The following is a 22791-nucleotide window of genomic DNA, read 5'->3' as shown; positions in this document are numbered from 1 at the left end:
AGAATTAGCAGGATGGATTAACAAGCTTAAAACAATATGCCCCTCCCAACATTTAGTTAGCAAGTATTTTAGAACCATAAACAATGTAATAAAAACCTTCTATATAACACTAGTACTTACAAATTGGAAAGAAGCTGTTTCAACAAGCCTTTCATTCAGTGTAAGACAGACATCATGACTGAAGGCTTCTGGGAATGGTGGCTGGACAGCCACATTTACACAGTGACTTGAAACATCCCCTGTTTCTGTTATATAAATGTCTGGCTTCCAATTGTAGTAGGGCACTGAAAAAATATAGAAAAATCCACTATTATTTATACTTCTATTCCTAATAATCAGTTAAAATCCTGACTCAAAAACATCATACATCATTGTACACCTAGATACAAATATGTAGTTCTTGGTAGAGATTCCTCATACTTTGTGAAAAACAATCCCAAATCATCTTCTAAATATACCAAAGATGTTTTCAAAATGCTGGAATTTTTTATCAACAACATATTTGTCCAGTGTGGACGCATTTTTCAACAAATGGTTGGCATTCCAATGGGAACAAATTGTGCTGCTCCACTTGCTAACCTACTCCTTTACTCTTATGAGGCTGAGTTTATAGCTGATCTGATGCAAAAGGAGGAACATCATTTAATCTTAGTTTCCGCTATATAGACGACGTATCATCATTAAACAATCCTAGTTTTGGGATTTTATACATCGCATCTATCCCAAAGAACTTGAAATTAAGGGTACTACAGACACTGTGAGGTCAGCCTTATCTTGACCTACACTTAGAAATTGATGGTAAAGGAAAACTATTGACCAAACTATACGACAAACATGATGACTTTTCATTCCGTATTGTCAATTTTTCTTTCATCTGTTGCAACATTCCTTCAGCACCTGCGAATGGAGTTTTCATATCACAACTTATATGTTATGCCAGAGCTTGCCATAACTAAGCAGACTTTTTGTACCACACTAGACTTCTTATAATTAAGCTTCTAGAACAGGGTTATGTTGCTACAAGATTGTAGTCATCACTACAGAAGTTTTATGGTCATCATCATAAACTTGTGGATTGTTACATTGTATCAATCTGCACCATGAAAACTGATTTGTTTAATGTGTCATAGTTTTCCTTTCCTCTCTCATCTACACTGGACTTGACTTGAATTTTTTTACCAATTCAGCAAATGTTTCTAGAAAAGCAGACCCTACCAGTATACCTAGTCCATGCTCCCAGTTTTTAGTTCTTTGTTATGTGTATCTGTTTTCCATGTCTGGTCTTTGTTCCTAGATTACATTCTTTTGATTTCTGATAGAATCTTGGAGCTCTTAATTACTGGATTACAAAGTTGTGACAGTTACCCTTTGAATCAGTCTGTGTGTTATACTTGAAACTATATTTTCAATTATCTTATACTTTTTTCTTAATCCAGAAACTATAAGTGAGAGACAAATGGACAGACAAACAAACAGACAGTTCAACATGTGGGTCTCTATATAAACCCAACAGTTGTCAAGTTTCTGTATAATGATAGATAGGAATATATTTATATGTACCAGTTTCACGACAATTAGTTAATATAACAATGAAACTTAGCTGTGACAGACAAGGAGATGGACAAAATTTGTGAAATTTTGATCAATAGGATAAAGGTGTAAAGAACTGAGCACAGATTCTATTGGCATGATTTGAAATAATCAATATGTTGCTGTGCAGGCTTGGGTTTACCAACATTTCCCATGAGGTATATACAACTATGGTATAATGCCTATTTTTCTCTGTTTTGAATAAATCTACATTCATTTGCATGTGTCAAAATAAAGTGAATAGAAAAGGTCCTTCGAGAAGGTCCTACAGAAGGCAATTCTAAGGCCATTGTTTTGTATGTAGTGACCAAATTTCACAATATCAGAGGCAGTGGAACTGTTTAATGTTAAGATAATCCTGATTAGACATTAAAATCTACTTGAAAGATAATGAAAAATTTACTTGAGTAAGTTTTGTTTGTTTGTTTGTTTGTGTGATTGTTTTTCCTTTTTTTTTTAAATTCACATCAATGAGTTCATTTGCCTGCTTGTATGAGATACACAGACAGCCATCATTCAAGGTAAGATAAAAAGCAAATATCCTTTTTTAAATGGAGAAATTTAATAAGATAATAATATAATTTTAACTAGAACAAAATTTTGATGAAACCATGAGACAAATATGAGGCAATCATTTGTAAATACTGGTAAAATATCTACTTTATTTACATCATGAAACTTTGCTTAACTATATGATATCACCCAAGTGTGAATCAGTCCATTGTTTTTGATAGGACCTCTTTGTCAAACAGTGTGTTTCAGAGCTGCATTATTGTAGTTGACTATTACCATATTTTACTCTCTTGCAAATGTTATGGATGCAGCTTTTGGGGCTAGACAAATCTACCCTTCAAGAGCATCTGATGTCATTCACATTTTTATTGGATTTGTTAGATATAATACTACCATTGTTATAGTTTTTTTGTATGATGTCTTGCTTTCAGGGAGCATAAACAAAGCACTGATTTGTAGTAAACCAGGCAGCATAAACAAAGCACTGATTTGTAGTAAACCAGGCAGCATAAACAAAGCACTGATTTGTAGTCAACCAGGCAGCATAAACACCCGCACTCATTTGTAGTAAACCAGGCAGCATAAACAAAGCACCGATTTGTAGTAAACCAGGCAGCATAAACAAAGCACTGATTTGTAGTAAACCAGGCAGCATAAACAAAGTAATGATTTGATGTAAACCAGGCAGCATAAACAAAGCACTGATTTGTAGTAAACCAGGCAGCATAAACAAAGCACTGATTTGTGGTAAACCAGGCAGCATAAACAAAGCACTGATCTGATGTAAACCAAACAAAAATCTGAGGTGTACAATGAGACTAAAAGAAAGCAATGAGTTTGGAGTAACCAAAGCGATTACTTGAATGAACAGAAGCAATGATTTGTTTTAAAAGTCATACCCTACTGATGCCACATAATTTGATATTATATATGAGTATCTCTGTACTAAAAAAATCAAAAGCATTGAAAGTTGAATGCCTTTGAGAACACATACATAATGCTTTTCAACATGGTACTGAGATTATTAAAAAAAATACCAGCTGTGACTCAGTACAAAAGCTCTTCAAATGAATAAACCACTAACAAAACTGAAAAAAAATTCTGAGAAATGTCAAAGAACAAAAATATATGTCTCGTATGATACCTTGTCATTGAACCTCTTGTATATAATATTGATTCGAGTCAAGATGAAAGATAACAGATTCTTAATACAATATAAAATGAAAATCCTTAGGCCAGTACAGAGCTCAAAGAATCACATTTCCTGTCAAGTGTGAGAGGAGAAAACAAATCCACAGAAAGTTACAAATGGAAGTTTTTATAGTAACTTCTGTTGTGGGACAGTTACTTTGCAAAGCAGAGAGTTTCTAATTTTTGTAGGGCACTGCAAAGTCAGTAAAAATCTGCAATGCACTGGTAGTTTTCAACTTAAGGTCAAACGGACAAAAAGACATGCTGGCTAGAGGACATTGACAGATGAAAATGTATAGACCATAGAAAGATGAGCTGCATAAAAAACCTTATATACACCACAAATTTAGTTGATGGGGCATAAAAATGACATTTAAAAAACTTTTATACATGTATACTCTGATGACATCAAGCAAATTTTCTTCTATTAATATGTTCTCTGTACATATCTAAAATTATACAAGCATTATAAAATTCAAGATTGTATGTGTACAAAATTAAGATCTTAGATAAATCTCCATTGAATTAAGTTTTATACAATTCAGACTAGGCATCTGCTTCTTGACTTCTTAAAGGCTATAGACACATTTATGTCATGGTGCTGCTCCTACACATGTACTTTTTTGTTTTTTTTATATACACATGTACTTACAAGTTGAATGTCCTGAGAATTATTACAGCAGTAACTACAATTAAATTTCTCTGATTTTCTTCATTATCTAATAAGTACAATGGACATTGATATGACATGAGTTTTACAATAACCTAAGATGCTCAAATCAAATCAGAAAGCCAACATTGTGACAGAAGTGAAAACTTAACAATTAAGCTTTAAACTGATTATTGATTTCAGTAACGCTATGATATAAAAGGATTCAGAACACAAACAACATATTATATTTTAAATCCTATTGTAAACTACTAAAGAAATACAATAGTGAAAGAAGAGAGAGTGCATTGATCTTAAACTGTTGATACCTATCTTCAGTAGAAATAATGAATGTCCTTAAGTTACATGTCAAACAGTTCTGAAAGTGTTTCTTGCTTTTATGAATAGGATTTCTGATCATAATAATGACATTCTATAGTGTCATTTCATTTCTAGTCTCCCGGTGGCATGGAATGAGTAATTGTGAAAAGTTGATAAAAAAACAATTTTCAGTGTACAAAGATCACACCCTTAAGCTGTTCAAGACTATAATGTAAAAGCACATTTAATAAAACACTTTCCTGATATCACAGATTTGTCAGACTGACTTTAAGTTGTCTACTTTAATCTAAACAAGCACTTTCAGTTTGGACAGACAGGATGAATTCCAGATTTTTAAGAGACACACATCTAGGTGTGACCTTATAATTTACCTATGTTCATACAGTACACACATACTTCATGTGTAAAAAATCTTCATATCTACAGTTTTGAAAATATGTAAAAAATTTATCCACATACAAGTCCAATAATGTCTATTTTACACTTAAAAGGCCAAAATGAGGCGACATAAAAGTAATGTTTTCTTTGGCACTATATTGATATTGTTTTAAATTTGAGAAAAGATACTTAAAATACTGGGTTTTAAGGAGGTAGACCTAGGGTAAGAGACACCACTTTTACAAATCATTGGAACATTTGTAACCATCATTTTACATCAATTTCATGTAAGCATCAAAGTAACGTGGACTGATTTCATTCTAATTCAAATAATAGCTTGATAGGCTTTGGTGAAATATATCAACATATGTTTTTCATGTTGTAAGAAAATAATTCAAGAATTTTTCTCAAATACTCAAAAGTTATCAAGTGACGAACTGTCATATCTGAAAAGGATGTTGTGTTAGTGATAATTAGCGAGTAACATTCCGCGAGAAAAGGATAGTTACATAAGGTATATGGCCTAGCAACACCTGGAAATATGTGATTTGTAAAGACATTCTCATGGCCAAACAAAATCCTAGAGATTTATTAGTACAGAGATAATAAATCTTATCCATTCAAATACTAGGACTTGCTTAAATCCAACCAATTCAATTATCCTATAATAAGATGATTTTGTTGTGTATACGTACAATTTGTTTAACACTAATTCATAGATAAAACTCCCAATACATTGTCATATACTTGGTGATCTGGACAAAAGGACTTAAGCCAGTACTTTATACTGTTATAAGGAAGATATTCCCTCTGGGTTCTTTATGACCCATTAAACAATGATGTAGATATTACAGATGCAGTAAAAGGATAATTAAACCTGATAAACTTATCAGTCAACACAGAGAATTTCTGTCAGTTCCGTAATTCTATCAAAATATTGAAACTTTAAAAATTCAAAATTGCAGATCACTATCATGTGACACCTAAAGCAAGTTTCCTTAGACTCCCCATATTACTGGCTTTAATCAGATATAAAGACATGACAGCATTTAAGTACCATTGGTCATCACTATTCCTTGACCATCCAAGAATAATGTTGCACTGAAATGTTTCTAACCATTGAATGTCATAACAATAATTTTGGATATCAGTTAATATTTTATGACAATATCTGATTCTGTAAACTCTTTAACTTTACACATCTACAGTTTAATATTGCACAAAATAATATCAAAATGTTCACAGGCTGGTAAAAATTAGCTTCAAAATCCCTTAACTTCTGTTTAATTTACATGTAATTAATTAAGTCATCAAAACGAAGTAAGTGACTACTTCGTCGGAGGAATTACTCAGATACCATTTTTTTTTTTTTTTTTTTTTAAAGAAAGCTGCCATTTTTTCAATATGGCTGCAAAAATTGGCAATTTTAAATTCAATGGTTGTTTCAGATTTTGTAAAAAAGCAGACATTTTTTTCAAACTGTATTTTTGTTCGATGATATTTGTTATCTAGGGTAAACATTAGTTTCTAAATTCAATGGGAGCTTCATAATTTTGCTGAGTCCAATGATTTACAGGTTTTGGCTACTTTTGTGGTTTGCTTGCAAACACTGTATCACTTATTAAATCTGAATTTAATGGAATAATGGTCAATAGGCTTTTTCTAAAATGACAACAACTAAAACGAGTTCTTCATTGTTGATTTGTTCACTCAATATAATGGTTCATGGTTATACAATGTAGTATAAAAGGACTTTCAATTAGCCAACCTTGCCACTAACAAATGTCGGTACATTTTACTTTACAATGTAATTCTTACTCGTTATTTCTAATTTTTTATTTTAAACCTATTGTAAAGAATGTTTCTACTCACATTTAACAGCAAGCGCAGGGGTCAAATTTACTTTCAATAGTGGAGGATCCTGGACTTTTGCACGTTTCAAATCAAAGGTCCAGTGGAGGGAAAGCAATAGTCCACATTAAAGTGGCAATCAAAATAGTCCAGGACCCATGTAAATTAAATTTTTAATGTCCAAGGTCAGAAATTGAGGGTCTCGGATCTCAGACCACCTCTAATTTGAATTCTTACACTGACAATAAGAATTCAGCTTACTGTAAGTTACACATTAATAATTTTTAAAGAGGTAAGAAAATAATCACCAGTAAAGAAAACAAAACTTCAGTAGGGAAGGACACTTTTCATTGTGCAATAAATAAAAAGCACTATGACAGCATGCATGGTCAGTCACCATGGGTTTTAGCCATGTCAGGAGACAGTATTGCAGGGTTACCTGAATATCATGAAAGTTCAAAATCAAAATTTCTAGGCAGATTAAATTAAACCTTGTAATTCGAGAATTTAACTGTCTCTGTTGTAGGAAAACAATTATTGGGTTATCATACAAGTAGAGATTATCAAAATGATGGGTTTACAATTATTTAAGTGAATTAGATAATTGCACAGTTGACAGTGTTTGTTACTGTAAGGAATGACTAATTGACATAAGTTACTGCAAAACAAAACTAGACATATATAATCCATATTACCATATGAGTCTGAGGAATCAATGTACATGAATTGATTCTTTCACAGTTGTTTTGTTTCTTTTCTAGATATTTACATATGTTACTTTAAATATTTATAGTAAATACACATTAGCATTACATAGAGAAGACAATATGAGCACCTGCTTCATGTAAGATAACATATGGTTGGGAGCATATTTTAGTTATGATAAAATTTTAATTCTTCTAACTGAAAAGATTAGGTGCAAATATAGCAAGCACTGAACTCCAGTATCTGCTCTTGCAATGACCTGTTTTAACAATAAATGCTTGAGGAGTCACCACCTGAAATTCGAGCACAGAATTTACTTACTTTTGCATTGTCCCGAAATTTAAATGTACAATTAAGGAGGTGGACCTAGGATAAGGGACACAACTCTTACAAATCACTGGAACGTTTATAATCACCATTTTACATCAATCTCATGTAAGCATCATAGTAACTTGGACTGATTTTACTTTATTTTAAAGGAAAGCTTGAACGGCTTTGGTGAAATTGATCCAATATACCACTAACACATGCTGAGTGGGGTATATTTATAAGCTGATCTAATCAAATCGTACCTTCATCTTTTTTAACCAAATTTTGATGCAACTGATAAAAAAAAATTTGCTCCATTAACAAATATTTTCAATGACAATGTACTTCTAAGTTACAGAGACGAGAAGAGAATACATAAATCCTTATGTATGAATGTAGACAAAAACCAGACATACTTTTAATACTGAAATAAATAAATATCAAGTGCAAAAACATTTCAAACTGGGAAAGTACATCAAACATAATTTCCACAGACCAACTTACTTGCACTGTAAATGAAGATTTAACATTATCAAATAGGTTTTATGAAATTTTCTCTGTAACTTCTAACAACTCTGTCTACTCTCAGGTTTAAAAGCAAGCAAATTAATTTCTCCAGAAACCTTAACTACATTTCAGTTCCACAAAAGTCTGCTTTAGACATCTGTCAATGACAACATCACCCACAACTGTCCTTGTGACGCAGTTCTCATGTAATTACTGTCTAAAATGTACTCTTAAATCTACTTTTAAATGATGCCATTGATTACACAAGACTCATTAGATAACTAAGCATGCTATATATAGGCAATAAAAACATCTTGGTGAATTACAGGAATGAGCCACCAGAGCAAAGGAAGTTAATTACTAGTCAGTTCAGTAAGGATTAGATCATAAGAGCATATACTGTTTAAGGATGTAAAATAAAGGGTTACAAAATGTAGATCAAAACATGATGCTGAACGCTTTGTTGTGCTAGGTATACCCCAACTTGTACAGAAAGTTGATATCCTTAAGTAACAAAGATATCCTACAGTAACCAAGGTATCCTACAGGAACCAAACCAAGATATCCTACAGGAACTAAAATAAACAACCATAGCCAAGGTATCCTACAGGAACCAAACCAAGATATCCTACAGGAACTAAAATATACAACCATAACCCAGACATTCTACAGTAACCAAGTATCATACAGTAACAAAGATATCAAACAGTAACCAAGATATTCTACAAGAAGCAAGATATCCAAAGTAACTAAGACATTCTACAGTAACCAAGATATCCTACAGGAACCAAGATATCTAACAGTAACCAAGATATCCTACAGTAACCAAACCAAGATATCCAACAGTAACCAAACCAAGATATCCAACAGTAACCAAGACATCCTACAGTAACTAAGATATCCAACAGTAACCAAACCAAGAGATCCTACATGAACCGTGATATCCTACAGTAACTAAGATATCCTACAGGAACAAGGTTATCTTACAAGAACTAAGATATCCAACAGTAACCAAGGTCACTTATAACCTATGTCTAATCTATAGAAAGTCATACACCAAATCCGAAAATCAATCCATCCATTGAGGGCAGAGATGATTAAGAAGAAAAAATTCAGATGGACCTTTACAGTGATTTTCAATATACCACCAATTCATTGAGTGGGATATAAACATCACCTCACTAAAATAAAATGTCTCTACATACTGTTCTTCATACTTTACATATAATTTCAAGGTTGCTAACACTGAACTTGTGTCTCTGCTTCTGCAATCACATATTTCACTAACCAAACACTTAAGGACTAATATGAGGAAGGCACCAACTGAAATGCTATTTAGAGATTTACTTACTCTTACATTGTACCAAAATTGAAATTAAGGTTAACAAAATTCAAGGAAAGTGTGTTGACATAATTTTTCATGAACTTAATCTTACTTCAATTAGAATACAATAAAGAACAAAAGGAATGAAGTCTAGACAGGTCAATATTGGCAACATATTGAAGGATCAGCATGTCACAAGTCTATTGCTAAATATCACCTTCATTCTCAAATTGGCAAGGACATATGGTGTTTAACCCATTTTTCATAGAACTTATTGTGCAAAACAGCTCACAACTACTTTTTCTGACATTTAAATGTATCCGTGCCTTAAAATTTGTCAAAATCTTAAAGTTGTACTTGCCTTGTCTTTCTAATTTATTGTTAATAAATTTACAGCCAGTAATATTATTAACTTGAGGGACCTGAGTTGGTTTTACCTTGGTTAAATGACATCACCTAATGAACTAACTGGACAATTTTAAAGGAGATTTAAACCTTCTATCATTTCAAACATATTTTAATCTAAGTTTGATAGTTTAAATCTTTTCTTCAATTTTCCAGGTAAACTACCTCAGAATTATCAGACCAATTCTATTCCCTGAAATAAACTATTACAATACTCCCTGTATAGTACCTGAACTGATCCGCAATTCTGAAATTGAGATTGGTCATTGATCCCTGATCAGTTTCCAATCAGTCAGCAATATGTCAAACCAATCCATTAAACCGGGGATTTTACGGATTCTGTTGTTTCATTTGTCAATTTCTACACATATTAACATATGCAATTGATTTAAACATCAATTAATTACTTTTATTTTACATTTGTTTTACTTTCAACAAAATACAATATGTGGATTTAATATATTAAATTTAAGGAAGATTTAATATGGTTGTATATAGGATTCATTAAAATAGAAATTCTTCATGAACCAATGATCTATTATATTACATAACAAAACTGTGATCAGATCAGTCACCAGTCATCGGTTATGGACCATTCAGCGGTCAAATTGTTGCACTGATAGGTTCAGGGACTGTAACTGTTCATCAAATATTTTAACTGAAAATATTTTTTAACATTACAAAAGAACAAAAAGTCCATAAAAGAATGACTTCACAGAAACATTTGTCAAATTTTCATAAATAATGGTACACCAATATACCAAAGGAAGCTACATAAAAATGGTGAAAAAAGTTGAAACCTTCATAACATATACTAAACAGGGAATAATTATCACAAAAGTAAAGAAACCTTTCAGAATTATTAGATTTATGATGTGATTTACTCATTTCAATTGTATCAATTATCATCCCCTACAGCAAAAAGACCATATTAAAAATGATGACAGTCTGGTGCTTTACTCACTTGGGGTTTTTGTTTCCTCTCTGACAAACACTATGATCAGAAAGATAATCAATTTTCCACTTTCTGATTCCCATCATATTACTCTTCACATTCTACTTGTGTCAGGAAAACAAATTCATAAATACTCCACAGTAATTTGGTTTGCAGTTTTCTTTAGATAAAGTACAAAAACTCTGACCATATCATGACCACAAGCTCTTCATCATCCTGACATTAATATTCACACTGAAAGGTCATCACCATCCTGACAATACACACAATGGAAGATCATTATCATCCTGACAATACACACATAGAAAGGCCATCATCATCTAGACAATACCCACATAAAAAGGTCACCATGATCCTGACAATACACACACAGAAAGTTTATCATGATCCTGACAATACACACAGAGAAAGGTCATCAACATCCTGTAAATACACAAAACCAACAGTCATCATCATCCTGACAATACACAAAACAAAGGTCATCATCATCCTGACAATGCATACATTGAAACTTCATCATCCTCCTCACAATACACACAAGAGGTCATCATTATCCTTACAATACACACATAGAAAGGTCATCATTATCCTTACAAGACACACATAGAAAGGTCATCATTATCCTTACAATACACACATGGAAAGGTTACCACAATCTTGACCATATACAAAATGGAAGGTCAATAAAGAAAAGATGAACTGATCGCATTATTGAGTTTCTGTCCAAAATTTTGGAGAAAATCCACATCTTAACTTAAAAAAAATGATGAAACCTGATAAAAGAAAGCCCCATTGGTTAGATTACTAAAATGAGTTTAACTAGTGTATCTGCTATGTAATTTAGCTAATGGTTTTCTTTTTGTGAATGGCACACCTTTTAATAGTTGTATGTAAGCATGCTTAGTTTCATTAATAAACTCCAATGTATATGAAAGTTATGGGAGCAGACATAAATAGCTGGCACTTGGAACAGGAGGTTACCCAAATTAAAGAAAGTTTTTCCACATTGTCTTTTAAGTTATGGTTTTCTTCCTTTTGCACAGCACACCTTATCATGTCAATTATCTCCTTTTTTGTGCTCAACACACTTTCTATTAGTGGTGAATAATCATGTCAAGTTTTAACCTTAAATTTTAAAAGGAGTTAGTTACAAAGCAGCCACTATAGGGGTCACTTGGAAAAGGAGTGTACCCAAATAAGTTTTTTCTACAATGTTTTTTTGACATATGGTTTTCTTGTGCATGACACACCTTCTATAATAACTCAAACACTCATTCCAGTTATAAAGCAGATGTGATTTTATGATGGACAGACAGACAGACGGAAAATGAATGGCAAAACAAAATTGAGTGATCTTAATTTATATTTAATATGACCTGAAAACACTAACAACTTTTAAAATACTTCAACCATGAAAGCATGTTTCCTCACATAATCTACTTTTCACAAAAGCCAAATTTTCATGAAATTATACAATACAAAATACATAAGAGTTCCTTAAAGGGTTTGTCAGAAAACAAGAGCAACTGATTTTACATAACATGTTTGTGACATAATTAGTTATTGTCTAGAACACATCATTGGCAACATTGTGATGTAATGACTTGATCTTCTACTTTATTTTTTTACATATAGCTGCTCTTCAGGACAGGTTTTGACTCATGATGACCTAAAAGAAACTTCATTTGTTTAAACTGAAGATCAAAGATACAAGTGCTTTTCAAAAGCAGTAATCCTAATCAATTAAAATTTTAGGACACCATCACTTGACTAACAAGCTTGCATCAAAGGGGAATATTTTTTGGGAATATGAAGACTCATTCCCAAACTTACATTTTACTCAAAGACATAATAGGTTGGTAAATAATTACATTGATGCTCTATTTTTTTAAGTAGCTGTCTTTGTAAGAACCATGCAAAATCTGAAAAATGTGATATACCTCAAAAAAGGCTACATATTTTTATTTTTGTAATTAGGTTGTTTTATGGGTCTATACTATGAAATGTGTAATTATTCATTCAAATTTGCCTGCTCTTAGGAGATAATCCACATTGAAAATACAGTAAATTCTATTATATTTGAGCGCCATTTACAGAGTTATCCCCCTTAATTTTGAAATTTACAGCGCATTCTATATAATTTTTATCTCCTAAGAGCACGGGTTATATGAAAAACCACATGTTTATTTCTGTTTACTAGGACATTTAAAAAAAATATCAAAAATAAAAATATGTAGGCTTTTTACCCATGAATCATATTTTGCGTGATCCTTAGCTGGAGTGCTACTTAATATTCTTATTCTGCCTGTTATTCAAGATATTGTGAGGTTAGTTTGTAAGTTATGTAAGATGGAGATGGGTCAAAACAAATAAATTTATCAAAGATGTAAAGATAAGTTTAATATAACAAACTTTATAAGATGTCAGAATGTTCATAACTCACAAACACATCCATAATATAGAACACCAATGAAATAGGTCTGTCAAAATATCCTAGTCAATATTTACAGTCTTGCTAGCACATTATTGTTGACAGGCAGAAATGAAATCAAGTACAACTTACTTGGGAACAATGTGAAAAATTGCATTCGTAAGTTACATATTCATAAATTTTGAATTTTTACTCAATGATGATATCCCACAAAACAGTTCATGGATTTAGAACAGTAGTTTTAGAACTGGTGGATTAAAGAAACTAGAGGCTCTAAAGAGCCTGAATCGCTCACCTGGCTTGATAAGCAATATTCCAATTTAGTAAAAGTGGCCAAAAATCCTAATGTTCACACCTAAGGAGCAATTGTATGTTTTCAATGAATTCTGTCCAGTAGTTTCTTAGGAGAAATTTTTTAAAGTAATATTATATTAGCAAAAAGATGTCAAGGAAGGGCAATAACTTCTACGTGGCTAAACAGATTTTCATCAAATTTAAACACAGATAGATCTAATCATACTGAACAGTTTTGCCCCTAAATCAAAATTTGGCTAAACCGAACAGTTTTTGAAATATATGTGAAAAACTGATGTCTAACCCCTATGTTCTATTTTCAGTAACTGCGACCATCTTTTTGGACAGATCAAAATTCATTAATCCAGTTCTATGCGGAATACACTAAGGAACATTCATACCAAGTTTAATTGTAATTGGTCCAGTAGTATCAGAATTTCGAAAATTTTTTAACAATGACAACAGACAACGACAGATGCCAAGTGATGGCAAAAGCTGCCCTTTGAGCCAGGTAAGCTAAAAAATGTCATCTCTTAAATCATAACATTTTTTTCAGGGGTGATTTAATGCCATTATTTAGATCTAAAAGCTATAGCCAGTTAAAGGAGTCAAAACCAAACCCACCAATCTTCAGTGGTTGAGGAAAATTTTCTAGATCTTCGCAGAGAAAGAAAAATACTGACAGAACATGCAAGAATAAGTTTATCTTTGTGAAATATTAAAAGTAGACTTCCAGTCAGTCATCAAACATAGTTTATTTGTCTAATAAATGATAGAAGGCCAATAAAAGGATTAATGGGAACAAAACCATTAACCAAAATTCACATTTATGATGGCACAATACGTACTGACTGACCTTAATCGTTTCCATTGCAACAACTGTAATCTCATATTAGAGATTATTCTTTGAAATCTTAAAGGTTGAAAAGAAGTAGAACAATAAATCATGAGAAAGAATTATGGATGACATTAGTTGCAGATTAAAATATGACATTTCAACCAATCAGATTTAAATTAGAAAAGGGTACTTTTGAAATGAAGCAGATATGGAATGGTCGTCTGCATATTGTGTTTAATCTAGTACTGTTGCTTTGACAAAAAAAAACTTTCACTCAGAAAAATTCGTACAGGATTTGAAACATGGTGAAAAATTTAAATACTAAGCTCAGTAAAGGTTATGAAAATCAAAGTAATAAAAACCTTTGTTGAGTATAGCATGATATGACCACAGCTAGTTGAACTCTATTCACTTGTGGCAAGTTGGACACAATATTAGTTTTTGACATATTTAAACATAGGGACTTACAGTTGATTATAGGCAAGTGCATAAAATCCATTACATGAAGATTAAATTCAAAATTCAATCAAAGATGATACCAATTCTGAAATATACTTGGTAAAAGTTTCATAACAATACGCCCCATGCAGGTCCGGGTGTCAAAAGAATATGCCTGCAGCAGCGCTAAGCTTGTCGTAAAAGGCGACTAAATAGTGCTCAGAAACCTAGCTGGGGGCTAGGCGCTCTGCCCACAGAGCAACTGGGATGTGTGTCCCAGGTGGTGGAATGGGGTACCCCTGGCATGTTACATGCTGGGGTTGTCAGGCTATAATACGGAAAACCTGACCGCAAACCATAGTAGTGCACCGTGTTGGGAAAGATGCCATGTTTCTTGCACGTTAAAGAACCCTGCTGTGGTATTCGATAGGAGTAGAAACCTTTGCGCTCCGCCACAGGAGGCTAAATTGCCCGACCTTACCCATCCCTCCCTTTTTCTAGTGGCAATAAAAATTTGTCGACCCTACTGTCCTTGTGTCCCATCCTGTTTTTCATTTCATCATCATTTCATGTTCATTTTATCATCCGTTTCATGTTCATCATCTGAATATAGCTGAAATATTGCTGCTCGGACGTTAAACCCCAACAATCAATCAATCAATCATAACAATACAATTACCAGAAGTGTAACTAACATAAAGAACTAACAGACATGCATACAAAACAAATCTGAAAAGCGAAAACAGTATTTTTATGGGCATTATAATACTCTGATTAATCAACATGTATATAAAATGAAATAAATCTATAAAACAATTATCAATGAGCAAGATGGGAACCTTGTAAAGCTTCTCAATGGCAAAATGACTAGTAATCAAATATAAAGGCATAACAGATGGACATAAGATTGTTTTTGACATGAATTTTGAACCAATGGGTCAAAACTCAATAAACAGATGGCATTTTAAAATGGACTAAATAATCTGAAGCGTTTATTTAGTCAAAGAACAAACTGAAACTACTTTTGTCATTTCTTAAAAGAAAACAAATTTGAACACTTATTTAATTAATATGTTTTTAGGTTATGCCTATCCTATGATAGACGGAGCTCATTATTTGTATATGGTGTATTTCAATGTTGCTATGGACGAAGTCTCATTCAGTAAGGAGAATATGTGAGACTTTCTTCTGGGAAAGCTTAATACATTTCTACACAGCCAATACTTTTCAAACCATAACAAAATAAATAAATAAATTATAAAGTCGTATCCATCAACACATTAAAGGACAAAACTGCGCTTCTGCACTTGCACAATCATCTACTACTGTGTCAACAAATTTCAACTTCTTTTAGAATATTTTCAGCCATTCATAGTTCTGGTCTTACATTCTACATATATAGGACATTGCTGACACTTTGTCCATATTAAATCTAATGCATCTTAAATACTGCAATCTGGTGCACAAATTAAATAATTTTTTTTCTAAGAAGATGAGATTACAACTAAAAACTGCACAGAAACATGCTATATATGAACAAGTGATGGTTTAAATGACATTTCATTATGTAGTTAGTTTTTGTAATGGCACTTGGAACAAATTTTATGAGACTTTGCTATGTTTAATAAAATTGGGTCAGGTTTAAATTTCTACTAAAAAGAGTTATAAAAAATCAAAGAAAAAAACATGAAAGCAACATTTCCATTAGAAAGAGCTTAAAAAGTGTTGGATACTACCATACTGTAATTAAAAATAATTAATTTCTTGATTCATTTGACAACTGCTGTTAACCATGCATGCAAAGTATTCTTAAAAGTTGTTTCAGAATAAGAGAATTATGGTCCTAAATTTTCTAAGGTTCTGTGAATTTAATGAAGAGAACTTTCCATGGAAACTTTCCACATGTTGTTCATTCAGGTAAATCCTGAGATTGGTGTTCCATTTAATACCAGTAATGACACGTAACACTTCATTATAGAAGGCATACCAGACAAACAAAAAGAATGATTTATACCAGAAAATAGAAAGCAAGCTATGTTTATGCTCAGAGTAGTATTTACCAGTAACTTTATCATATTTCAATGGTTCTTCCAGCCTGATATTTTCTACATCAGGTTACTGTTGTGATACTAAAAATATATATCCAGTGCCAATTTGACTGTGACATAGCATTAAACAGAATAACTTCAGTTTTGAACATCGCGACAGAATAACAAATCTCATAATATCAGGCTCACGGCAATATTTTCTTGTCCCAAAAATTATGTATTTCTAAGGAACTTTAAGGATCAAGTGCTAGTACAATTATAGCACAAAGAGATACACTACAGCCTAGAGGTTATCTGGAATTTCCTAATGTCACATCACTAATATTGACACTCTTTCCTTTGATAACATACATTTATGTCAAGCCTTCTGATTTTGTAAAAAGCAACATTATCCTTGATTTTCAGTACAAATAAAGAGACCTTCAAACCTTAGTCTATGGTGACAGATCATCACAAACCAAGAGAAAGACAGACAAAAAAGACTAAAAAGGCTAAGACTGTTAATCTTTATATGCTCCACACTCTTTGTTGTTGACAGTTAAAAAAACAATTTGCAACCTACATTACAGATAATTTTTATTATATCTTTCAAAATTACCAAATATAGACAAAGATGAATGATCATATTATGAGAAAGTAGGTTAACAATTACTAAGAAACAATCTTGCCTTGGTTGTTTATGTAAAAATCAATAATTGTATAGAATGATCTCCTTAAACATTAATAAACCCATGGATATTGTTTAGTGAGAATTCAGTTAGCTTATGAAAAAAGGGCAATCCTATTGCTGCAATGTCTAGGGAAATGATATTCAAAATATTAGGTCAGGTTATTGAGGACTTGTCTGTAGGTAGTGGCAGAAAAGGGACAAATAATTGTCAAGGACTGTGAATAAGAAATGTATATTGATACCAAGATGCTCAATAAATAAATATGAATATTCACAGAAATATACTAGGTTAACTTGCAATATATACATTCTAGAAATCAAGAACATAATCTAAGTGTTTTATTATGAAATAAATGTGACTTATACTGTATCTGAGGCATTTGTATTATAAGATCTCAATCATTTTATCCTAAAATTGGTGGTACTTACCTGTGCCAAGTAATAAGACACCTTGTTGGACAACTTTCCATTCTTTGTGTGGTCTTGGAATGCTAGACACAGACAGTGTGACTCTAGCTGGATACTGTGACTTGATGCAGTTAAACTGGAATGTTGTGTCCTGAAATAATCATAATTAAAAATATACAATGCAATACAATTTCAAATATTTGGTGAAGTTTTTATCATAAATACTGAAATATTCAAAGCACCTGCTTGATACTAACATGCTGACATTGAAAACAAAATCTGCACTACTATGGTGGTCATGTAAAAAGTCGATCACAGACCATTTTTCCTACTTAAAGAACACATGTTGAATCCATATATTTTCTATGAAACAGTTAATTTTTTTCATTTTGGGATGAAGTTCTCAATTTTGAGAAATCAAAACAGAAAACAAGGGTTTGAAATAATTGTCGATATTGACAAAGGCAAGTCAGTAGCCCAAATGACAAGTAAAATCTTTTTACCTCCCTAAATAATAAATAGTCTAAGTTTATAAAAGAAATTTACATAGAGAATCTAAACTTATTGCAGAAATTTACATCATTTACCCATCAGCTACTGGGGTCCAGGAGTGGACCCTAGACCCCTCCCTTAGACATGGTACTACAAGACACAAGGCTTGCTGGACAACTATAAGCCGATGAGGACAAGTTACCGTATTTTCTGGACTATAAGTTGATATTTTTTTTTCAACAAAGTATCATCCACCTCGACTTATATAAGGATTTTTCAAGAAAAAATGTTCATCTACAATGCATTTCATTGGATTTGTTTAGTTCACTTTTAATTGTTTTAATTCAAAAATGCAATCAACAAAAGCCGTCACTCAAACAGTCAAACCAGCGATTGAATTCAAATATTACTGATCATTGCCGCCATCCTTTATGAATGAACACGATGATGTTAATAAAAACTTTGAAACCTTTACAAAGTCTAGAACAAACTCTAGAAGATATGTTAACAAAACTTTTTTAACTGGACATTATCGAGTGTTCTGGAGTAATCAGTCCTTTAATATGTAAATTTATAGCCATTTACGGTATGTTGTATATCAAATTATAAATCTGACAACTTTTAAATTCTTCAAATCAAAGAATTTGATGCAATGGATCAACAGAATGGCAAATTTTCTGTTCATACTAGTTTATTTAAGGTATGTGCACTTAAAACAGCTTTGCATAAAGTCCAATCAACAGCACTGGAGGTTTCTGATTCTTATGAAAATTGTAGCATAAACAAAATTTCAAAAATTACATGATGTAAAATAAAACTATAATCATACATTTGCATTTCCCATATTATTTAGAACTGTCTTTTCTCTTATATGCAAACTGAATGTAAATCCATACTACTGATCCAACTTCACACATACTTACAAATTTTGTTCCATTTCACCTTTTTCCCAAATTTTTAAACCTATCCAAAAGTTAATTTGCATTTATATTCAAAAACTATATTAACAGAGTATTTATTCTTCACTGTAATTATACTTTTAAACAAAACAAATATCAGCTTAAGAAAATAAATTTCCTTGATGAACATAAGATTTTCAAATACTAGACACTTTTATCAATTTGAATTTTCACGCCAATTTTATTTGGTTAAAATCACTGCTCCTCACTTGCATTTATCAATGGTAAAATATTAATGATAGGATGGAAAATTTGACTGATAAGTGTGTTAAATGGAAAATGCTTTACACCTTAAATGCTTCTTGACACATTACTGCAAGAACTAAATTCCGTTTATTACTATTTCAAGACCAAAAAGAAGTCCCTCAAATTTTCAGTTGATTTGAAAACTAGATATTAATCTACTTGCAGAAATAATAGAATAAAATTGAGCTGAATAATTGCATTAAACATATTTGCAAGTTATAACAGAGGTATTGAATGATATAAGAGAAATTACATTTAGACTACATTTGAATAAGACATTTGGAGTTATATTTTTTCCAAGGCAGGTTGGGTTCTTAAACAGCAACTGCAACAGTGAAGAAAGATGCAGAAGTATATCAGTCTTATCCTTGGCTGCTTAAGTAGTTGTCTTTGTAAGAATCATGCAAAATCTGAAAAATTTGATATACCCCCAAAAAGGCTACATATTTTTATTTTTGTAATTAGGTTGTTTGATGGGTCTATACTATGAAATGTTTAATTATTCATTCAAATCTGCCTGCTCTTAGGAGATAATCCACATTGAAAATCCAGTAGATTCTATTGCATTTGAGTGCCATTTACAGAGTTATCTCCCTTAATTTTGAAATCTACAGTGCATTCTATATAATTTTTATCTCCTAAGAGCACGGGTTATATGAAAAACCACATGTTAATTTCTGTTTACTATGACATTTTTCAAACAAAATATCAAAAATAAAAATATGTAGGCTTTTTACCCATGAATCACATTTTGCATGATTCTTAGCTGGACTCCTACTTAAATATAAAGCCATCAGTGGTTCTGTGTATGATGCTTCATAACTTCATTTGATATCCACAAATAAAATGCATTAAATACCTGAAATAGGTGTCTATGTATTTAGTGCTTGAAAGACAAAAAATCGACCTAGATAAATCTGTATGCATGTGACTTCTTGTGACCTTAATCTGTGCATGTGCTGTAAGAGTCACTTCTTTAATAACAAATCTGATTGCAAAGTGAAAGTGGTTATTCAACAGTTAGGAAGACTGACAGACTCCAGCGGTAAAAGAAAAAAGTTTGAATCTAACGCAAGGATCCTTTTGAAATTTACCTATTATGACATAATGTGGCTCAAATATGGTCATTATTTATTTAAATACTAATCAAGAAGTAGATGAAATGAAAACAAGACAAGTGCTTACCTGTCTATCCCTTATTGTTATTTTTTTACAAAAGTTAAAGTATTTTTAACCCAGGTGAATGTCCTGTCGGCAATCTTCCTAAGTAATGGCAAAAAATAATTAGATCAGAGCTATTGTTCTTCTCTGATTAAAAAACGTTGTTTCCACAATATTCTGTAGGTATTGTTGACATTTATTGCTTCAATTGCATTACTACTAACTTATTTCATTGATTCAGCAAAATAAAATTCAGTAGAATCAAAATTGAACAAATTTGGCATCTAATTCAGCTTTAAACAATGTATTACTGACAGACCCATATTTTGTGATATTGCATGCTTGGCTTCCCAACTATTGCACGACTGATGTCAGCTATTAATTTTCCCTGTAAAATTGTTTTCTGAGGAAAAATAATCAGAATCCAAGTCCATAATAATTGGTTAAATATCTTTTTGCCTAAATTTTTTCACTTTTAAAAAGACATCCAAAAACAAAGAAAAAAACTGGCTACACATACTTCACTCAATATATACCAAAATATTTGTTTTAAAAACCCAAGATGCAGAGTAACTCACTAAGAGGGATTTCTTGAATTTCTACAGAAAAATGTAAGAAAACAGTTATGGCATCTCACTGCATGCAATATCATGTTTTATGGAACACTGAAAAGAGATATCGACCTTAGACATGGGCCTCGGTCAATATCTATTTTAACTGATCCATAAAACATGATATTGCATGCATTGAGCTGCCATCATTGTATACTATTTCAGACCTAAACTAGTAATATTTTTGCATTTCCCTTCCTATTGCAAGGACTTTATTATTGGTAAGAAGACATGCACACAGACAGTCAGACAAAATAAGCAGAACATTGATTGCACCATTTCATCAAACTGTCCAGACGAATTATTGTGAAGTTTAAAAGCAGCACAAATAAATAGTGCAAGGAAAAATGACAAAACTTATCAGAATTAATCTTTAAAGTAAAAATGGCTAAAATTTTCCTTTATCATGACTGCAAGTTTCAAAATATTACTGTTCCACTTCTGAATATGAACAGAGATTATGTTTAGTTTTTCAAGGAAGTAATTTAGTAATTTTAAGTTATTAAATTGACAAAATTCATCCTTTAACCAAAAACTATACTCACAAGAACAGGAAATTCCCACTTAAGTTACATAATAGGTCTTTTTAACTACTGAAGGAAAAGTAAAGTACTTGACCAAACATGAAAAAGGTATTAATTGAATTTAGAATTATTTCTGATTTAAGAAAATAACTTTAAAAAAATATTTTAAAAAACTTACCCCTACTGAGGGGGTTAGTCATGCCATCATAACTAAAGGGGGTTAGTAAGTTTTCCTTACCTTTTGTTATTCAACTAACCCCTTAGTCATGCGGGAAAGACTAACCCCCTTCGTAAAGGTTACTTTCACAAATTAATGTTTTGTCATTTTTAAATTTCAAAATGATTCAAAATTCAAATAATACCTTATTCAAACCAATATTTTATATTACTGGTAAATGCAATTGATGTGACAAGTTAATTTTAGTTGCCTGTTAATCTTTTATTTTCATGTTGTTATCTGTAATATTTTTGTGTTAAAATTTGTTTGTTTTAAATTGTGCATTTTTTTTTACTCAGCAATACAAGCTATTTTCAGTTCTATTCATTATTTTCTTACATTTTTTTTTGGTAATAGAGTAAAAATAATCTCTATTTTACTAAGTCAACTTTCATTAAATAAGTTGCCAAAAGTGAAACTTAATATACTACAAAAAGCAATTAGGAGTGCTTCATGTCCAAAATGTAAGACTGGTCAATGCTTTTACACTCTGATGAAACATTCAAATGAAACATTCAATTCTTAAATATGTATCACTCCATTACCTATGCAGAATGTGAAAATTACACTGCTGTTTGACATTATACATAGTATTAATTGGTATAAAGATGTGGGGTTTAGTACTAAGTATGAGAAAGGTGTTTTAAAATAGCAATATATCTATATGCAGGAGATTGACAAATTATGTGGCCGTCTTAATTCTGAACAAATCGCCTGTTTACAGTTTTCTCTATC

General features: G+C 31.8%; 1 protein-coding gene across 2 annotated transcripts in view; it reads right to left on the bottom strand.

Annotated features, from left to right (window-relative positions):
• LOC148627321 (uncharacterized) overlaps positions 1-22791 on the bottom strand; it is a 110289-nt gene that overhangs the window by 20469 nt on the left and 67029 nt on the right. For both annotated transcript variants that reach the window (XM_088571315.1, XM_088571316.1), the window contains 2 exons: positions 17868-17997; positions 121-284 (listed from right to left, as the gene is read on the bottom strand). In XM_088571315.1, coding sequence (XP_088427441.1) covers positions 121-284; positions 17868-17997 — 294 coding nt within the window. The remainder of the gene's footprint in view (positions 1-120; positions 285-17867; positions 17998-22791) is intronic.

This window comes from Perna viridis, chromosome 1 (assembly GCF_037379345.1).
Source record: "Perna viridis isolate PV_CMFRI_1.1 ecotype Kerala chromosome 1, ASM3737934v1, whole genome shotgun sequence".
NCBI lineage: Eukaryota > Metazoa > Mollusca > Bivalvia > Mytilida > Mytilidae > Perna > Perna viridis.
Note: the sequence above shows the minus strand (reverse complement) of the source record. Positions and strands in the feature narration are given on the sequence as shown.